This window comes from Corvus hawaiiensis, chromosome 18 (assembly GCF_020740725.1).
Source record: "Corvus hawaiiensis isolate bCorHaw1 chromosome 18, bCorHaw1.pri.cur, whole genome shotgun sequence".
In the NCBI taxonomy this organism is placed as follows: Eukaryota; Metazoa; Chordata; class Aves; order Passeriformes; family Corvidae; genus Corvus; species Corvus hawaiiensis.
Genome location: NC_063230.1, coordinates 5,101,251 through 5,117,518, shown reverse-complemented (window position 1 = coordinate 5,117,518; position 16,268 = coordinate 5,101,251). Strand labels below are relative to the sequence as shown.

Sequence of the window (16,268 nt, the reverse complement as noted above, 5' to 3'; positions counted from 1 at the left end):
AATCCAGATGTACTCATTACTCGTAAGCACCCAAAAGCCACATTGCTTTGTGAATAATGTCAAGAGGGCTTAGAAATGTACACTGGCAACAACTCCCTTTGTCCACACCAGTATCCACACAACTCTGGTTTTCAACTGGAGTTTCTAACCCATTAATTGGTTTGCTATGGAAATGATTGAGCAAATCTCTGAGAGTGAACCTCTCATTCTGCTTACAAAGAACTTTTTTCTTACCAAGATTTGGTGACATTGTTCAGCAACTGGGCTCAGCAACAAGCGAGCTGACAAACCCTCACCTCTAGGTGAGGTGTGCTACTAGGTGCATCTCTGTATTTCCTATGATAAAATAACATGAGAACTTTAACAAGAAATGTCAGATTTGCTTATTCCATTGTGAGAGAAATTAACCCAGCTGATAGACAGTTGTATTTCTTTTAGTTCTGCTGCAGGAAAACAGAGTGCTCCTTGGTGTGATTTCCTGACCTTGCATAGGACACCAGGTGCCCAGAGTAAAGAAATTCTAACAATTATTTGTTTGTTCATGTTGACTTTATTCAGAGGCAGATGGAGCTCTCCTGAAACATGTCCTTTCTCAAACCTAAGACAATAAAGATAGATGTTTCATAAATTTTAGGATAAACACCTATGTAAGTAAGTAAAGCACAAGTCCTTGCCAAGAAAATCACACTAATTTGCTGCGGTTAGCAGAGACTGAAGGGGTTGAGCATGAGTACTTGCAGTGGAGGAAATAATTTAAAACAATACTGGGTTAAAAGGAAGGAAAAGAATATCAGAAAGGGAGGAAAATACAAAGTCAATGCTAAAGAAGAACACAAGCAGAGTCCAGAAGCCAGTATTACCATTCTTAAAAAAACCCCAAAAACAACAACAACAAAAAAAACAGAAAGCAAGATTTGGAGACAGAACATGAGGAAATCTGCTACATTTCTTTCACATGGAGAGTTTAAGACAATGTGATCAAAATAATTCTGGTATATTTTCCATAAACTAAGTTTAATGGCTGTGTCCTATGGCTCACTCAAGCATTGTGTGAGAAAGCAAGCTCTGGACAACAGCACACACAATCAACATAATTGAACAGTTAAGTTAAAGTCAAACCTTTGCAAGTAGAATCTTGAAAAATAAAATTCACAAATAGCTGTTATTTGAACTGAAAACAAGTAAGAGTGATGAAAATCCACACAAACAGAATAAAAAGAGCACTGTATTTCAGTTCTCTCCATTTGCCAGCGTTCCATTTGCCAGTGGTGCTAACAACAGCACTGCTCCCCAGCCCTGTGGCCACAGCCAGTGGTCCCCAGCACTGCACTGTGTGGTGGCAGAAGGTATGTCTGCTTTCAGGTCATGCTGTGATGCCAACAAGGACAGAGCTTGGCAGACTTTTTGCCACCAGCTGAGATGATACAGTGTTGTCTCAACAGAGGCAGAGGATGATGTAGCTTTACATGAACTGCGTCTTCATTTCCCCTCCAGTTTATAATTCATCATCAAACCAACAAGGTACATTCTGTTAAAAATTAATGACTTTGTTCTGATAGAGTTTTAAAACAGACCTACTCCGGAATTTTATAGGTTCATCATGTGCAGCTTCATCATTTTCATATTCACGTCTGGGAATATTTTATCTTTGGTGATTTTTTTTCCTAAACAGAAATTCTCCACAGAAGAATCTAAACCTTGAAAAGACCCCAGTCCTGCCTTCTACCACCTTCTTAGCACTTAAGAGTTATTTACTGGTACCTGGCTCTCATAAAAGGACAATTCTCCTTTCTGCTACTACCTCTAACCTGTCTTCCCTTCCCTCGTTATTACCTTTTCCCTGTCTCCTAGCAAGGATACAGAGAACAATACCTGTTTTCTCTTGCAATGTTCCTGTATCAGTGAGCAATAACACAAGAGCCTCACCTCCCTACTTTTCAGAAACTTAATGCTTTGGTCCTTTGCTGTATTTGAAACTCAGTGCAACTTATTTTATCCATAGCTGTAGTCCTGTTACTTGCCACTTGGATGCAGAGATAACAGCTGGCACAAGATACAGGACATATCTCAATACATAAGACAGCAAATTCTTTGCTCATTTGCAAAGTACAGTTCCAATTACTTCCAGAGATATGGCCAGTGTACCCAGAGGGAGCATCTGTCCTCACAATACCTGGGAATGCCAATGGCAAAGGCTAGGGTGACAGTTTTATGGCTAAGAGAATGGTAGTTCTGATACTTAGGAAGCACAATATATAGCTTTATTAATGAGCAAGAAAATAGTTAATAAAAAGAAAACTAGGAATATGGGAGGCAAGAGCCTTAGTATGGGCCAAGATGCTGATGGAAGAGGGGAAATGCTAACAAAACACAATCTCTTGCTTTAAATATTTGTAAAGCCCAACACATCCCAAAATACCCAGTAGGACATGAAAAAAATCCCAACAAAACAATTCCACCAACATGTGTCCTAATTGCCCCAGGACTGTAAGCTGCCCTCTTGTCACACACAGCAAACTTGGAAATTAAAGGTACTGAAACCAACGGGAATGAAAAAGCTACTGCTAGAAAAGGATGAGAACTTTGATAGAGCAGCTGAGTGATATAGCTGCTACTTCGTGGAAGGGACTGCCACTTACAACCATCAAACAAGAAACATAGTTCCTTTGGTTGAACTGGTACTTGAAGGATCCTATCTATATTCTTTCTTACCTGAGACCAGGTACCTCTCTAACATCCAGGTCTGTTTCATCCTCATCAATGTCATTCTTTGGCTACTCTGAACAAGGGGAATTCCAGCTCCTAAAGACAAAAAGTGAACAAGCAATTAGCCCAAATACATTGGTGGGTCCTCTGTCTTTTAGACTAGGATTATTCAAAGTATTTAACATATTTCCTAGAAAAGAAAGCCTTTTTAAGTCCCAGAGGCTGTCTGCCAAACTCTCCAGAAATTTATACAGACCTTCCTTAAACATCCCAAGGGATGATGTTTTCTGTTGTGCCTCACCTTGTGTAATTTCCCACAAAGAACATGATATACAAGGTGAACAGAGACAACCAGTTTTTCATAAGCAACATGCCCTTGCAATAGACAAAAATTCATGCTCAAGTTCCAAATTGAACACTCCACTTGAAAAATGACCAAGGAAATATTTAAACTGAAAACTTCAAGAAATAGGGGAAGCAGTTAAAAAATCCTGACTCAACCCAAAGCAGGTTCAGGTAATAATGCAGGACCCACAGTTCAACTCTAACTTCATTCCTGCATTCTTTCACCATCGTATTTTTTCTCCTTTCTGATCCACTGAATCCACTTTGCTTTCCCCTCTGCCTATTCTACTGCATTGAGCAGAGATGTAGTAATTATGCAGCAAGATTTTTCTTAAATCGCAAGGTGGAATGATTAAATTGTGTGTATGAACAGAAGAAAAATGCTCCTGATGGAACTAAAAAGTTAAGAACAGGTAGAAAGGTGATGATGCCCAGTGCCCATCCAGTTGCTTGGCCATGCTGTACAGGAAATGCCACAGTTGAAGTGCACTGTCATCCAACTGTCATCCAACAGCAGGACTTCAGATAATGACCAGGACGCAGCATTTATATTTGCTGTTATTGTTGTTTAAAAGAAAAATATATTCCTTTTAGCCTGTCCAGACATTTCAGTTTCTCTTAGGATGCAGTTTAAGAAAAATAAAAAGCGAAAGAAACTGATTATTCCACTGTGGATAGGAATATGGAGGAGGTCACCATATGTGTAGGATAAATATCCTCCTATTGCAAACATGTATCAGTCAGTCACCATCATCTGCTCTGTGGGATAAAAATGCCTCAGACACTGTGCAAACATCAGAATTTCCCATTTAATTTACAGTGCTTACTGCTGTTCAGCAGGATCAGCCATGAAGATTAAGGTGATTTCTTGCTCTTCTGCCAATTACCCTTTCCTTTCTTTTATTTTTTTTTTAATTGAATGTTCACCTCCTCCCTTTCCCCAGTGTTAAAACTCTGAAGAGAGATCAACAGAGTCATGAGATTCGCAGAAGAACTGATTATGCTGGGGTTAGAAAATTAGATTGCTCTGCAGAATTTTCAGCAGATGCTCTCCAATACTGCTTTTATGCCCATCTTTCATTGATTTTGTTATACGCTATCAAAAGGGCACTGTAGGCCCCCGTCTGAATCTAGTGCCAATGCACTGAACAAAAATTCACTTTGTCCCAAGGGAGAAGAGAAGGAATGGGTAAAGAGGAACAATGTGAGAAAGAGAAAGCAGCACAGGGAAGAAAAGAAAGACCAAGAAATAGTCGAAAAGAAAAAAAAAATCTTTCTTTTTTGCTCTGCGTACCTTCTCTTGTTTCTTTCCCACACTCGAGTCCCCTTTGTCCCCTCACGGGGTAGTGGGTTAATCTGGTCTGTGGTATGACGGCTTTAAACTGAAACCCAGTCCAAACCCGACTTTTCAATTTCTAAAGCTCTAGAAGGGAACAGGCAGGAGGTAAGAGCATCCCAGAGGAAGCAAGGCTTCTCTGGCAGAGGTGCTGCAGCAGCAAAGCTATTAATAAATGTTTGCAATCTTTTAATCGCTCTTCTAAATTGCCATCATGTTCTTGCAAACCCCATAGTGTGTCAGTGCAGCTGCCTTCTCCCGCCTGCCTCCCCGTGTTTGTGCATGTGAGTGAGGGGGAACATCAGGAACATGCTCAGATCCAAGCGCTGCTGCAGCATTAGAGGGAAATGATTTTGACAGGTGCCTATTTAAATCTTCCCTATTCCAAAGAAAGCCACCCTATTAGTTACATCTATGAACCATATTTTCACCTGGTTTTCCTTCTCCAGCAAGTCCCACCTCTTCAATTAAGACACTAAACATTTTTTTCATTAAAATATCACATCTGATCTGTCAGGCTTGGGACCTGCCACCCAAGATGCCACTTCTTGTGATGTGATAGCACTGCAGTCTCAATCACCAAGCAATCACTCTGGCTTAAGCAAAGATATTCTTGGCCACAGAATATTTTCGCACATTTTATGAGACCCACTATGGATCTTATAGTCACCAGGGTACAACACAAACATATATTGCTCTTCAGGCTTTTCTACAGGGTCAATTAGTCAGAATATAAGTGGACTGGAGAGCTGTGATCCTATTTACGGTACGAGATAACATTTCAGGATGAAAAGGATTAATAATTTTAAATAAATTGTCTATTTGCATCTTCATGTTTCTAAAGTGTATCCATTATTGTCCAAACTAGGATATAGCAGACAAAGCCACCTTCTAACGTCATGGTGGAGATCAGCTTAATCCTTTCTCTGTTCCCTCCCCCAGCTCAAACTCTCATCTTCATCCTAATTATAATAGCATTTGAAATTATCACGGTTTAAAAAAAGATGCCAGCTTATATAATATTCTTATTGCTTATTAATGATTTCAGAAAGAAGAGCAAGTTGCCTTGCATTCTGGGAATTATGCAAAGCAAGGCTGAGCCATACCTTGTTGGACTCCACCAGTTTCTTATTTGGAAGCCTGATGCATGAGGATTACCATGTAATAACAGATGTTAAGGCTTTTAGTGAATGACAGGCCTGCTGCACATACTTGAACAAGAAGACATGACAGGCGTCACATTTCACAGTGATTAGCCTTGGGCACTTTTCAAAGGCAGAAGACTCGAGGCAAAGTGACTTTAACTGCCCTGCGAGTGTGATAATCCCCAAGTCGGCACAGCCTGAGGAATTTGATTGCTGTTCGGCATGGGAGCTTATGAATAATGATACAGAGAACAGCAGACTGCATTATCAGTGACACGGTTACTTGGCACTGACAGCCAGAAAGACGGTCTGCTTGCATATGAAGTTCTTAAGTCCATTACTTAATCTAAAGTAACTTTATACCCTGTCCTCAAAACATCACCTCCTCTATAATGTGTGAAAGGCACTAAAGAAGTGAACTCGAGATTTAGTATGTGTCCTTCAATTTCTTGTCTTTGTCACTGTGGTATCTTTCTGTTGAAGAATATGGGGTGGAGTAGGAGGGAACATGAACGGGAGCAGGAGCTCTGTATCCATGTTATAAAATGCCACAATTTTATTAAAAAATGAGCTTCATTATAAGATGACACCATCTGTCTCTGATACTAAGAGACTATTAAAAGACTAATGAAGTTGCTTGCCCCCACACTTACAAAGACCTGCACCCTGCAAGTCCCAAAATAAAAGAGCTTAGTATGTATAATTTAAATAAATTAATTAAATAAAATCATTCTAAAATGATTTTGTTACTGTCTGTGATGACTCACAGGTGCTGATCTTACAATTCTGGGTAACACTATAAAAATAGAGAAACAACGGAGAGTATATATTCTTTTTCAAGCAACAGGTTTATCAATGTAGCAATATACATGAAAGTGTTGAGAGCTGAAGTTGAATGTATATTTTAGAGGAATCTAATAAATACTCAAAATAATCTTTTTATGCCTTTTAAAAATCCTACATCTTACAAAACAAGAACTTCATATTTATTGATTGAATAGCTGTCCCTCTGTGAGCCACGAACAAAGCTAAGAAAATTTTTAGTTTGGCCAAGTGGTTGGGGTGGGGCAAGGGAAGCAGAAGAGATAGAACAAGTTAAAAGAACCAATACATCTTCTGGAGACAAACCATCACATCTAGAAATACTCCCATGCCAGCATCTTCAGAAATAAACAGGGATATCCTGCAGACAACGCTGGACATTAAATTGCAATGTTGCAGGTGTGGTGCTATTACATCAGCAGGGTCCCTCCCTGGCACTTAGCCTGGAAGTGGTGTCCCTTCAGTGCCTGTTTTGGTATTGACAAAGAGAAGCCACACTGCCAAAAACACTGGCTTCTATAGGATGAAAATCTTGCTACCTCTACACATCCTACACAGAGGAAAAAAACCCCACACTTAACTGGCTCCAGTTTAGTTTCCTGACATGTAAGCAGGTTCTGGTTTTAAGGTACACACAGTCCGCAACAATTCCTGATGTGTCTCACATTCTGTCTCTACACCATCTTGTGGCTTGCTGGATGGAAGAGTGGTACTTGGCTTGACACAGACATGCAGGCAGCCCAGGATGCTGACATACAACAAGCATATGCTGAAATGTGGGGGAAAGTGAGCTCCCTTAGGAAAGATGGAAAATGAAACCAGATGCCACCAATACTGAGAGAGAGAAGAAACCAGATCTGATCCTTTAGATGACTTGATGGAAGCTGCTCATGTTCAGAGACAGTAGGACCAAACTCAGCTCTAATTAAGTCACTAATGTTACAGTGGGATAAACATGATCTTTTAAGCATCACAGGTATGAAACAGGAACACAGAAGGTAACATAGCAACAACTCCTTGAGTTCCGGCATGAGTACCATGGAATTTTACTGAGGGGCCCTGAGGGTTGTGCCCTGGGTCAATTGCCCCCTAATCATCTCACTCTGGCAGATGCTATCAAGCACTGCAAAAAGGTTGTTACGTGCATCACCAGGAGCTTTAGCTTGGAATCAACCAGCAGGCAGAAGACATCTCAAGTGTAGCTCAAACCTTCATGCCCTCAGGGCAACTGGTGGCAACAGCTTTGAAAATCCAGCAAGATATTTTTTTGGTTTGCTTTGGTCTTCACCATGAACATAGGTAAAAAAGTGGCAAATATTGACACTCTTTGACTCAGGTGCAAGCACATCTTTAGAAAAAAAATTGAACAAAATAAAAATAAAAAGCCCTAGCAAGCTTCCCAAAATAGGCCAGACACTCCCAGTGCTTTTTGTCTTCTCTGATCTGTAACAGCCATCGCCTCTGGAAATCTGTTTGCATTTACCAGTCTTTATGAGCACCCCCAGTCAGCACAGCAGAAACAGAGTCACTCTTGATTCTCCCCACCCAGATCACACCACACACTACACCCTACTCTGCTTTTGAGGGGCTTTCACCTGCTGTGCTGGGCTGTGGGATGCTGCAGCTAAAATTCGATCTAGGCAAGAACAGACGGGTGGGGAGGTCTCTGTCAGAGCGGGTCAGGCAAAGAGCTGAGACCCGTGTGCTCCAGCTAGGCAGTGACTGACACACTCCTTGCACTAAGCTGACACCAATACAAGCCGAGACCCTGCAACTGCCAAGGGATGCCCTGGCGGTACCCCACCGAGCAGCTCCAGCACAGCCCCCCTTCTCCCCTGCACATGCTGCTGCTGCCCAGCCAGAGCCAGGCAGCAGGCACGTATTATATAAGGTTGCTCCAGGATGCCTGTCCTCTCGCCTCAGCACTGAGTGATGGATGCACTGGAAAATGTTTTTCATTGCCTCCCTCATTAGGGAGACAAGTGCTCTGCGGAAGACTCTGATCCTACGCTGCTCCTAGGCTGCTGGAGTTAAACTCAAAGCCACATAGAGAAAGGATTATTCAATACGCAGCAGCATAAGCAGATACATCTTACAAATAGGGCCTTGGCTTAATCTGCTCATGGGAATTCAGGGGAAAGGAGAAGCAGAGAGCAAAGTTCTGCAAGACTACAGCAACACCAGACACATCATCCTTGTTTCAGAGTGGCCCCTACACCAATTCATATGTGAAGGATGTTACTCAGGGTAGGCTATGTTTATGTCATATGAGTTTATATTATCTCATTTATTATAGTACTTAAGTGCATAATAAGTCAATAATTTATTTGTAGCACTCCTTGAAGTAGATAAATGTCATTATCCTCATTTTGCCAATGTGAAACTCAGGCCTGGAGAGCTTAAAGGCCAGATTTTTGTGCATATGGAAGTGCCCAGCTCCTACTGAAATTAAAGGAAGTTATGTACCTACATATTTTGACAACAGAAATCAGTGGGGTTGTTAAGAATTTCAGGCCATGGGCAAACCTATCCACTAATTTTATATAATTGAAGGTGCTCTGCTCTTGTTAAAATTCTAATTTTTCTTTTCTTTTTCAGCTTAATTCAAATATCTCAACATAGTCTCCACTCTGTCAGACACCTCTGCTGCCTGTGCTTACCCACAGAAGATGTACTGGTTACTAAAGAGTCATGGGTGGTTTTTTTCTTTTTTTTTCATAAGCTTCCTCCCCAGATAGGCAATCTTGGGGTTTGCTTTGTTGTAGTTGTTTGTTGTTTTATAATACTTTCCCTTTGGTGGTTATTCCGCGGGTTTCTGGAAATTTACTGAGGAAAAGTCTTACAGCATCCTCAATGACAACCAGCCCTTCAAACTGCACCTCCTGTTTCAGTGCCATTCAGCACAGAACAAAACACGAGTCCTGTCTCCCAGGCTGCTGTGAGATCTGTTATCTCTGAAAATCCTGATCTCAAGTGTGGGCTGGAAAGTAAGACTTGCTGAGACCATTCTTAAGTTTATGTCAGTCTTTGCCATAACATTATGGAATGTTGTAAGACTCCCTATAGGTAGAAATAAGTTAAAATCCTGCTAATGCTACTGGATTCTTTGTGAAGGAGTAGTTTTTCAATTATACATAATTAATAGTAATTACCCTTTATCTTCAGAGACCAGAACAAAGAATAATTAATCCATTTTAACATCCCCATTAAGGAGGTATTAAATATGGGGGTTTTACACAGCAGATTACATAGTAAGTTATGTGTCTTACAGTTGAGTCTGTGTTCCCTAATACAGAAAGGAAAGAGAAAGGAATCCTGAACTATCTGAACTAATATCCTTGTTCTTGCCTTAATTTAATTAGCTAGTTTGGAAGCAGCTGTTTTCTTCTTGCAGCAGCTTGCTGCAAATGAAGTGTGCTGCCTACAGATCTCTCGTACAGAGCAGCAGTTTTACCATATTTGATAAATAATAACATTCAAGTGGACAGTTTACTAATTTTTAACATATATCTATGAATACGGTATTTGCAATTATCCCCATTGCAGAGCTGGAGAAAATGAAACTCAAAATTCTAGGGCCAGCTTCTCACTTGGCACATCACCATCTTGTACTGCTCTTCTCTCACACTGGTTTTTGCTGCACAAGGAGACTCCTGATTCTGTGTTCATGCTGGATAGCACGTGCCAAACTCACAGACCCTTAATGTCCTTTATCAGATCTTAATATTTTGCTTAAATCTTCCAATATGGCTTCCAATTTCCAGTATCTTAATGGAAGCTCACCTTATAACACATGGGATGTCTTTCAGAGCATATGTCCTGCTCTTGACTATTAAAAAAAACAATCAAAGAAATGTGAATTTACTATTTTGAACTTAAGCAAGTACTCCACGATCGCACTACCAGCACTCAAAGAAGCAGCAACAGAATTTGCTTCAAACGCATGGTTTTGCAAGACAATTACTCCACATGGCAGGATGACAGCAAAGATGAGGCCAGTGCTGCAGGCAGCACAGGGGCAGCTCATGTGGCAGCTCTGACAGACCAGCAGTCTCTGACCCATGACAGCTTGGGTGTCCAGAAAGCTTATGATTAATGATTACATGTTCGGGTGTTAAAAAAAGGGGATAGCTTTTAGTCTTATGTGTTGGTCTTATATGTTATTGGTCTGAGGGAACCTGAACTCAAAAGGGAGGAGTAGAGAGACATAGAAGATGAGGGAGTAAAAAGGAAGAGACCAAAGGGAGAAGGAGAATGTCCCAAATGTTAAATGAAAGCATCTGCATGAAAGGCTCCAGGCCAGCATGTTCAGAGAATGCACTCTTCTGTCTCAGTGACCTTGTGAAGATAAACTGAACAAAAAGCTTCAGGCAACATCAGACAGGATTTAAGAAGCAGTTTTAATTTTAGCCACATTGTTTTGTATTTTCAGCTCTGAGGTTATCTGGGGATGCAATGTGCATACACTGGAACAAAATGTAGTTGTCTCCCCCAACTTTGCTACCACACCTGATGGCAAATGAAGTTCTGTGCTTCCAGGGAGAAACAAAAAATCATTATTTGGGCTACATAGGGAAGATATAATAGTGGTATCACAAGGATGGAGTGGCAATGCATCCTAATTTTACTCCAGAATATAATTACTTGGCTACCTTATGCATGAGCAACATACCAGACCTATCCTCCAACACAGTATGTGCTGATATGCCAGTTCTTTCTACTCACTTTATGGCTTTGCTCCTTATCTCAGACTCAGAGCTATTTACCATGAAGAAACTGTTCACTCCCCCTGTACCTCAGTTTCCTCATATATAAAATTGAAGCATTCTACCTAAAAAGAGTGCAAGGGTTCGCTAATATGCGGGGTGTGTGTGTGTGTTATTGAATACATTTACTGGTAATTTTAATTACAGCAAATACATACAAACTCTAGGAGCTGACTGCACACAAGAAAACATGCATTCATCACAATGGCTATTGCAAATTATTAGCACAATTAATTCCATACAAAACAAATGCAATCTAACCTGGAACCTGGAGAATACAGATGGCATGTAAATACAAAGTGAGGTTCTAGACCTTCAAACCTGTAGTAAAATGTCAAATAATGAACTAAAATGGTAATAAAACCAACTCAGACCGATTGGGAATAGCCCCTCTGCAGGCACACTACCACAAATAACAAACAGCAGTTGGGAAAACAAGACCTCAGTATTCCTCCTGCACCTCCCTAGCACCACAACTTTATCGGACAATCACTGATGAACACTTACACTGACAGAGAATCTTCAATTGAAAGTTCTCAAACTGCTTTACAAATTATCTCTAATGTGTATAGACTGTGCATGTCATCCCCCTGTCCTTGCATGCTCTGCCCTCCATAATCTCTATTTGATAAGATATCCCAAGGTCACATTGTCTCTCCCAGGTCTGCAGGAGAGACATCCATCCTCTCTCTTGGCAGGTCTCTTGACCCATTCTTCCATTGAAATAGCATTTTCTGATTTTTTTCTTTCTCAGATCTTTTCTTAGGAGACAGTTCTGACTGTGAAACTCACCATCACTTGCAACAGTTTCTTGAATCCCTGACACTGGAATCAATATAGCAGAGCTGGCAAAGGGTGAGAGAGTGAGGAGGTGAGAAAACAAATCTGAAGATGTTGTAACCTTTTAGTCCTGTGCTGTCAGTTCAGCACACCAGGATGTCCGACTGGACTCACACACCTTGTATTAAGACAGACAGTGACTGTGCAGGGAGCTGTGGTGACTCAGGTCTGCTCTGTGCATCCTCCAAACCAACAACAGGGAACTAAGGCAATATCCAATGTGAAATGAAGCAGCACGGGGCTATCTCACAACACTGCTCTCTGCACCATGTCTCTCCTAATCAGCCTTCTGGACTGAAAACAGAGGCCTGTGCTGTACACAGGGCCCAGCCTGTAGCATGCACAGTGCACATGTCCTATTGGATTACAGGGCAGAGTGCACTCACGTGCTCTGCTTGTCAGAGCTCAGTGTGCCTCTGCAAGAAAGAAATAAAGGAGGGCATGGATAAAAGCAACCTGAGCAGCACAGGGCAACCTGAGCCCTGTCAGAAGGCAGGTTGGGGGATGCCACCACAAACACAGGAGAAGCAGGGAAACATACCTGGCAGGCACACCGTAAGGCTAAGCTGGAATCTCATTCCACAAAGAAAATCAATGGAATCTTCATGGACTTTAATATTGTTAAAAAATGTGAGATTATCTTATCACCTAGGAGCTGATTGTATTGACTAGTGGAACAGATGACAGTTAGATCCCCATTTGGATACTAAAACACAGAGCAATATGGCAAAGATCAATGTAATGCAGTCCTCTCATCAAGAGAATGCTTCTGTCTGCATTAGCTTCAAAACTGCCCTCAGTCCCTTTGATTGTGGCCCAAGAGAAAAAGTCTCTTAGAAGTCCATACTGGGCTTTGTGCTTTTTTTCCCTCAGGCAACTCATATTCTGCAGTTCTCAGAAAAAAACACAACTCAAAAATGTGATCACAGGTGAAGGAAAGAAGTTCATAGCCAAAGAGAGAGCAGCAGAACAGGCATCTGTTTCAGAGGGCAGAAGTTTATCAGCCAGGACAGGATTTCCACTGGGTTTATCATTGTTTTCTGTGCCTAGAATGAAGGTCATTAAAGATGTTTCCACCCTGAATTAGCAATGAGTTCCCACTTAATCTATAGTGTCTCAGCACTCATATGTGACTTGGCTCCGAGAACCTCGGTGAAACTTTCCCATCTCACACTAAGATATTTACCTCACACCTTTTCCCTTATTCCCCCCATTCCCCTCTCCTCAGCTTATTCTCCTACCAGGTCTTTTCAAAGAACACTGCCTGCTTCCTCGACCGTGTCACACATCAGTTTGGGACACCACTACAGAAATAATTATAAGGAGTGGCTCTGTTCCACAATTTCCTTAGCTGTTGTCATTAATTAGCACATATCCCCAAACCCCCGATACCTGAAGCCTGAGGAGCTACAAATACTGGAGCAGCTTTCTGAGGCAGCAAAGACAGAGCCCTTCCAGGAGCATCGGGGGCTCTGGACGCTCTGCTGAAGCTTTCGAGAGGCAGGTAATCGCCAGCCTCCACCGGACCTCCCGCGGCTCCCATCACACGGAGACGTCCCGTCTCCCTCCTTTAGACTTTTTAGGCACAAGATAAGGCGGGCTTGGCCGGGGGCGGGTCGGTGCAAAGCAGCAAAAGGGACTAAAGGCGAAGCATCTGACCTTCTGCAGACCCCGCGCTCCCGCCGCCCCCTCAGCCGCCCCCTCACGCCGACCCGCGCGCCGCGCGCGCCCCCTGGCGGAGGGCGGGAGCAGGCGGTGGGGCGGCACGTGGCCGCCCCGAGAAGGAGGACACGGATAGAAGCGGGTGGGCGGGGGGGAGCCGGCGTGCGCCGGGAATAGTGCGGGCAGCGGGACCAGGGAGTCATCGTCCGCCTGTACTTGGCACTAGTGGGGGCGCGCCTCGAGTGCTGTGTCCAGGTCTGGGCCCCCCAGTTCAGGAAGGCCGTTGAGGTGTAATATCACCCGGCCAGAATGTGCCAGGATATACTCCACTAACAATGGAGCGGATCCAGAGGAGGGCAGCGGAGCTGGGAAAGGGTCTGGAGCGTATGTCCTGTAAGGAACAGTTGAGGGAGCTTGGGGTGTTTAGCCTGGAGGAGGCTCAGGAGGGACCTTCTCGCCATCTACAGGTACCTGGAAGGGAACTGGAGTCAGGTGGGGGTCGAGCTTTGTTCCCAGGCAACAAGCGACAGGACAAGAGGACACAGCGTTAAGCTGCGCCAAGGGAAGTTTAGGTTAGCCATGAGGAGGAATTGCTTCACAGAAAGGGTGATCAGACATTAGAATGGGCTACCCAGGGTGGTGGAGTCACCGTCCCTGGAGGTGTTTAAGGAAAGACTGGACGTGATCTGGCTAACATGGTGGTGACTGGTCACAGGATGGACACGATGACCTCAGGTCTTTTCCAACCTAAGCGATTCTGATTCCGTGACTCCGTAACCCGTCAGCAGCTCGTGGCTGTACCGCGCATGCGCGATCCATGGTGAGCGGCGGAGCCACCCCGGTGGCCGAGCTGTCCTTCCCTTGTCCCCGCCCCCACACGCCGGCGATTGGCTACAACGCGCGGAGACACCTCGCCCATTGGCCCGGCGCGCCGTCTGTCCCGGTCGCGCGCCGCCGCCGCCATGGTTCGGTTCAAGAACAGGTGAGGGGATCGGGCGGCGCTGCCGCGGGGTTTGGGGCCGTTTCCGCGCTGCGTTGTTCGCGCTGCGCTGTTCACGCCGCGCTGTCCCGCAGGTACGTGCTGTGCGAGGTGGTCTCGGAGGACCCGCGGTGCCGGCAGTGCATCGAGGACCGCACGCTGGGCCTCGCCGTCAGAGACGCCATCGCGCGGGTGCACGGGGACTACGGCTTGGCGTGCTGCTCCATCTCCTTCACCGGTGCGGGGGGGACGGGCGGCCCCCGGGGGTGCGGGGTCCCTCCGGGTCCGCTTACCGGTGCACGTGTCCCCCGCAGTGAAGTACCTGAACGCCTACACGGGGACGGTGCTGCTGCGGTGCCGCAAGGACTCGTACGGGCTGCTGTGCTCCGCGCTGCCCTTCGTTCGATACCTGGAGAGCCGCGCCCAGCGCTACCCCTGCTTCCTCAACACCCTGCACGTCGGAGGTCAGGAGCCCCCCGGGCCTGGGGGGAGAACGGAGCTTTAATTATACTTGCCACGACCCCGTGGTGCTGCTCTGGGTGCCACAGACATTCCTCGTGTGTTAATAACGTCAACTGCTTTAAGCAGATCCAAATAAGAAACAGGCACCAGCAGTTCTTTTTTGAAATCCTCGTTAATTTTGCTTGGAGTTTCATTACATTCATTACAAAACCAGAGCACCAAATACAATGTTCCATTCTCTTCTTAAAATACATTTTCAAAGTATAGTATCTTCTATATTGTGAAAATTAACCCCCAGGGCAACTAGCAGGCACTGCATGTTAGAAATTATTACTCCACCACTTAACCTCAGCAGTGCAGAAATGAAGTCTACAGCCCCTTCTTAGCATTTGCATTAACAAACTTGTTTCCTGGGGCATTTGTCACTTGATGCTCTTTGGGAGATACTCGAGCAGCTCTGAAACATTTGGTTGTGTAGATTGTTACATACTGTTCTTGTGATTTCCACAGGTACCATAAGAACATGTCAGAAATTTCTGATTCAGTATAACAGAACACAGCTGCTGAGGTTGTTGCAAAACTGTACAACTGAAGGTGAGGTTCTCCAGCCACTTTCCTAAAATGTAGCCTCAATTCCTGGGGATTTTGTAGGATATATGCTGGGCTACTTCTGAATTCTTGCCCTGAGAAATGTTTCTTTCTTTAGAAGTGGAGAATATTCCAGTGCATGTGAAGAGATGAAGTAATAACCCTCTGCTTTCTTTATTGCAGAGGAAAGACAATGTATACAGAAGTCCTTGTTGAGCTGTTTCCTTACAGAAGAGCAGTCTCAAAGTGGAGATGAGGATGATGGCACAGAGACAGACTGAATGTCACTTGTTACTGTTCACCTCCATTCTGTACTTATTTAATCAAGTTGTGACTGGTTATCTTCAGTGTTAAGCAATGCAGAGGACAGAAAAAGCATTTGTTCATATTTAGACTTCATTCCCCATTCCAGAAATTCTTAAACAAATTTAAAAATAATAAAACATTATTTCACTTAAGTAGGCTACTTGCCTATTTCACTCCAGGAGTCAAAACCACTTGCACTCCTGAGGAGTGCAGCAGCTCAACGTGTTCTTCATGCTGAGGTTGAAGGGAGCTTTAGGCAGAGCTTTAGGCACAGACAAGGAATGTAGTTATTCTCCTTCAGCATACAAAAA

At 43.7% G+C, this 16,268-nt stretch overlaps 1 protein-coding gene and 1 long non-coding RNA gene across 2 annotated transcripts; one reads left to right on the top strand and one right to left on the bottom strand.

Moving 5' to 3' along the window:
- Window positions 1-581: 581 nt before the first annotated feature.
- On the bottom strand, window positions 582-13,637 carry LOC125335185. The gene is made up of 3 exons (XR_007207370.1): window positions 13,353-13,637; window positions 2,713-2,802; window positions 582-1,528 (listed from the first exon to the last, which is right to left on the bottom strand). It is a non-coding gene; the product is annotated as an uncharacterized LOC125335185 (long non-coding RNA).
- An 877-nt stretch (window positions 13,638-14,514) lies between these two features.
- POP5 (POP5 homolog, ribonuclease P/MRP subunit) lies at window positions 14,515-16,109 on the top strand. Its single transcript, XM_048322592.1, has 5 exons — window positions 14,515-14,604; window positions 14,697-14,839; window positions 14,916-15,065; window positions 15,574-15,657; window positions 15,835-16,109. Exons 1-5 carry the CDS (start codon window positions 14,585-14,587, stop codon window positions 15,930-15,932), a joined length of 495 nt encoding a protein of 164 aa, XP_048178549.1. The 5' UTR covers window positions 14,515-14,584; the 3' UTR covers window positions 15,933-16,109.
- The last annotated feature ends 159 nt before the right edge of the window (window positions 16,110-16,268 follow it).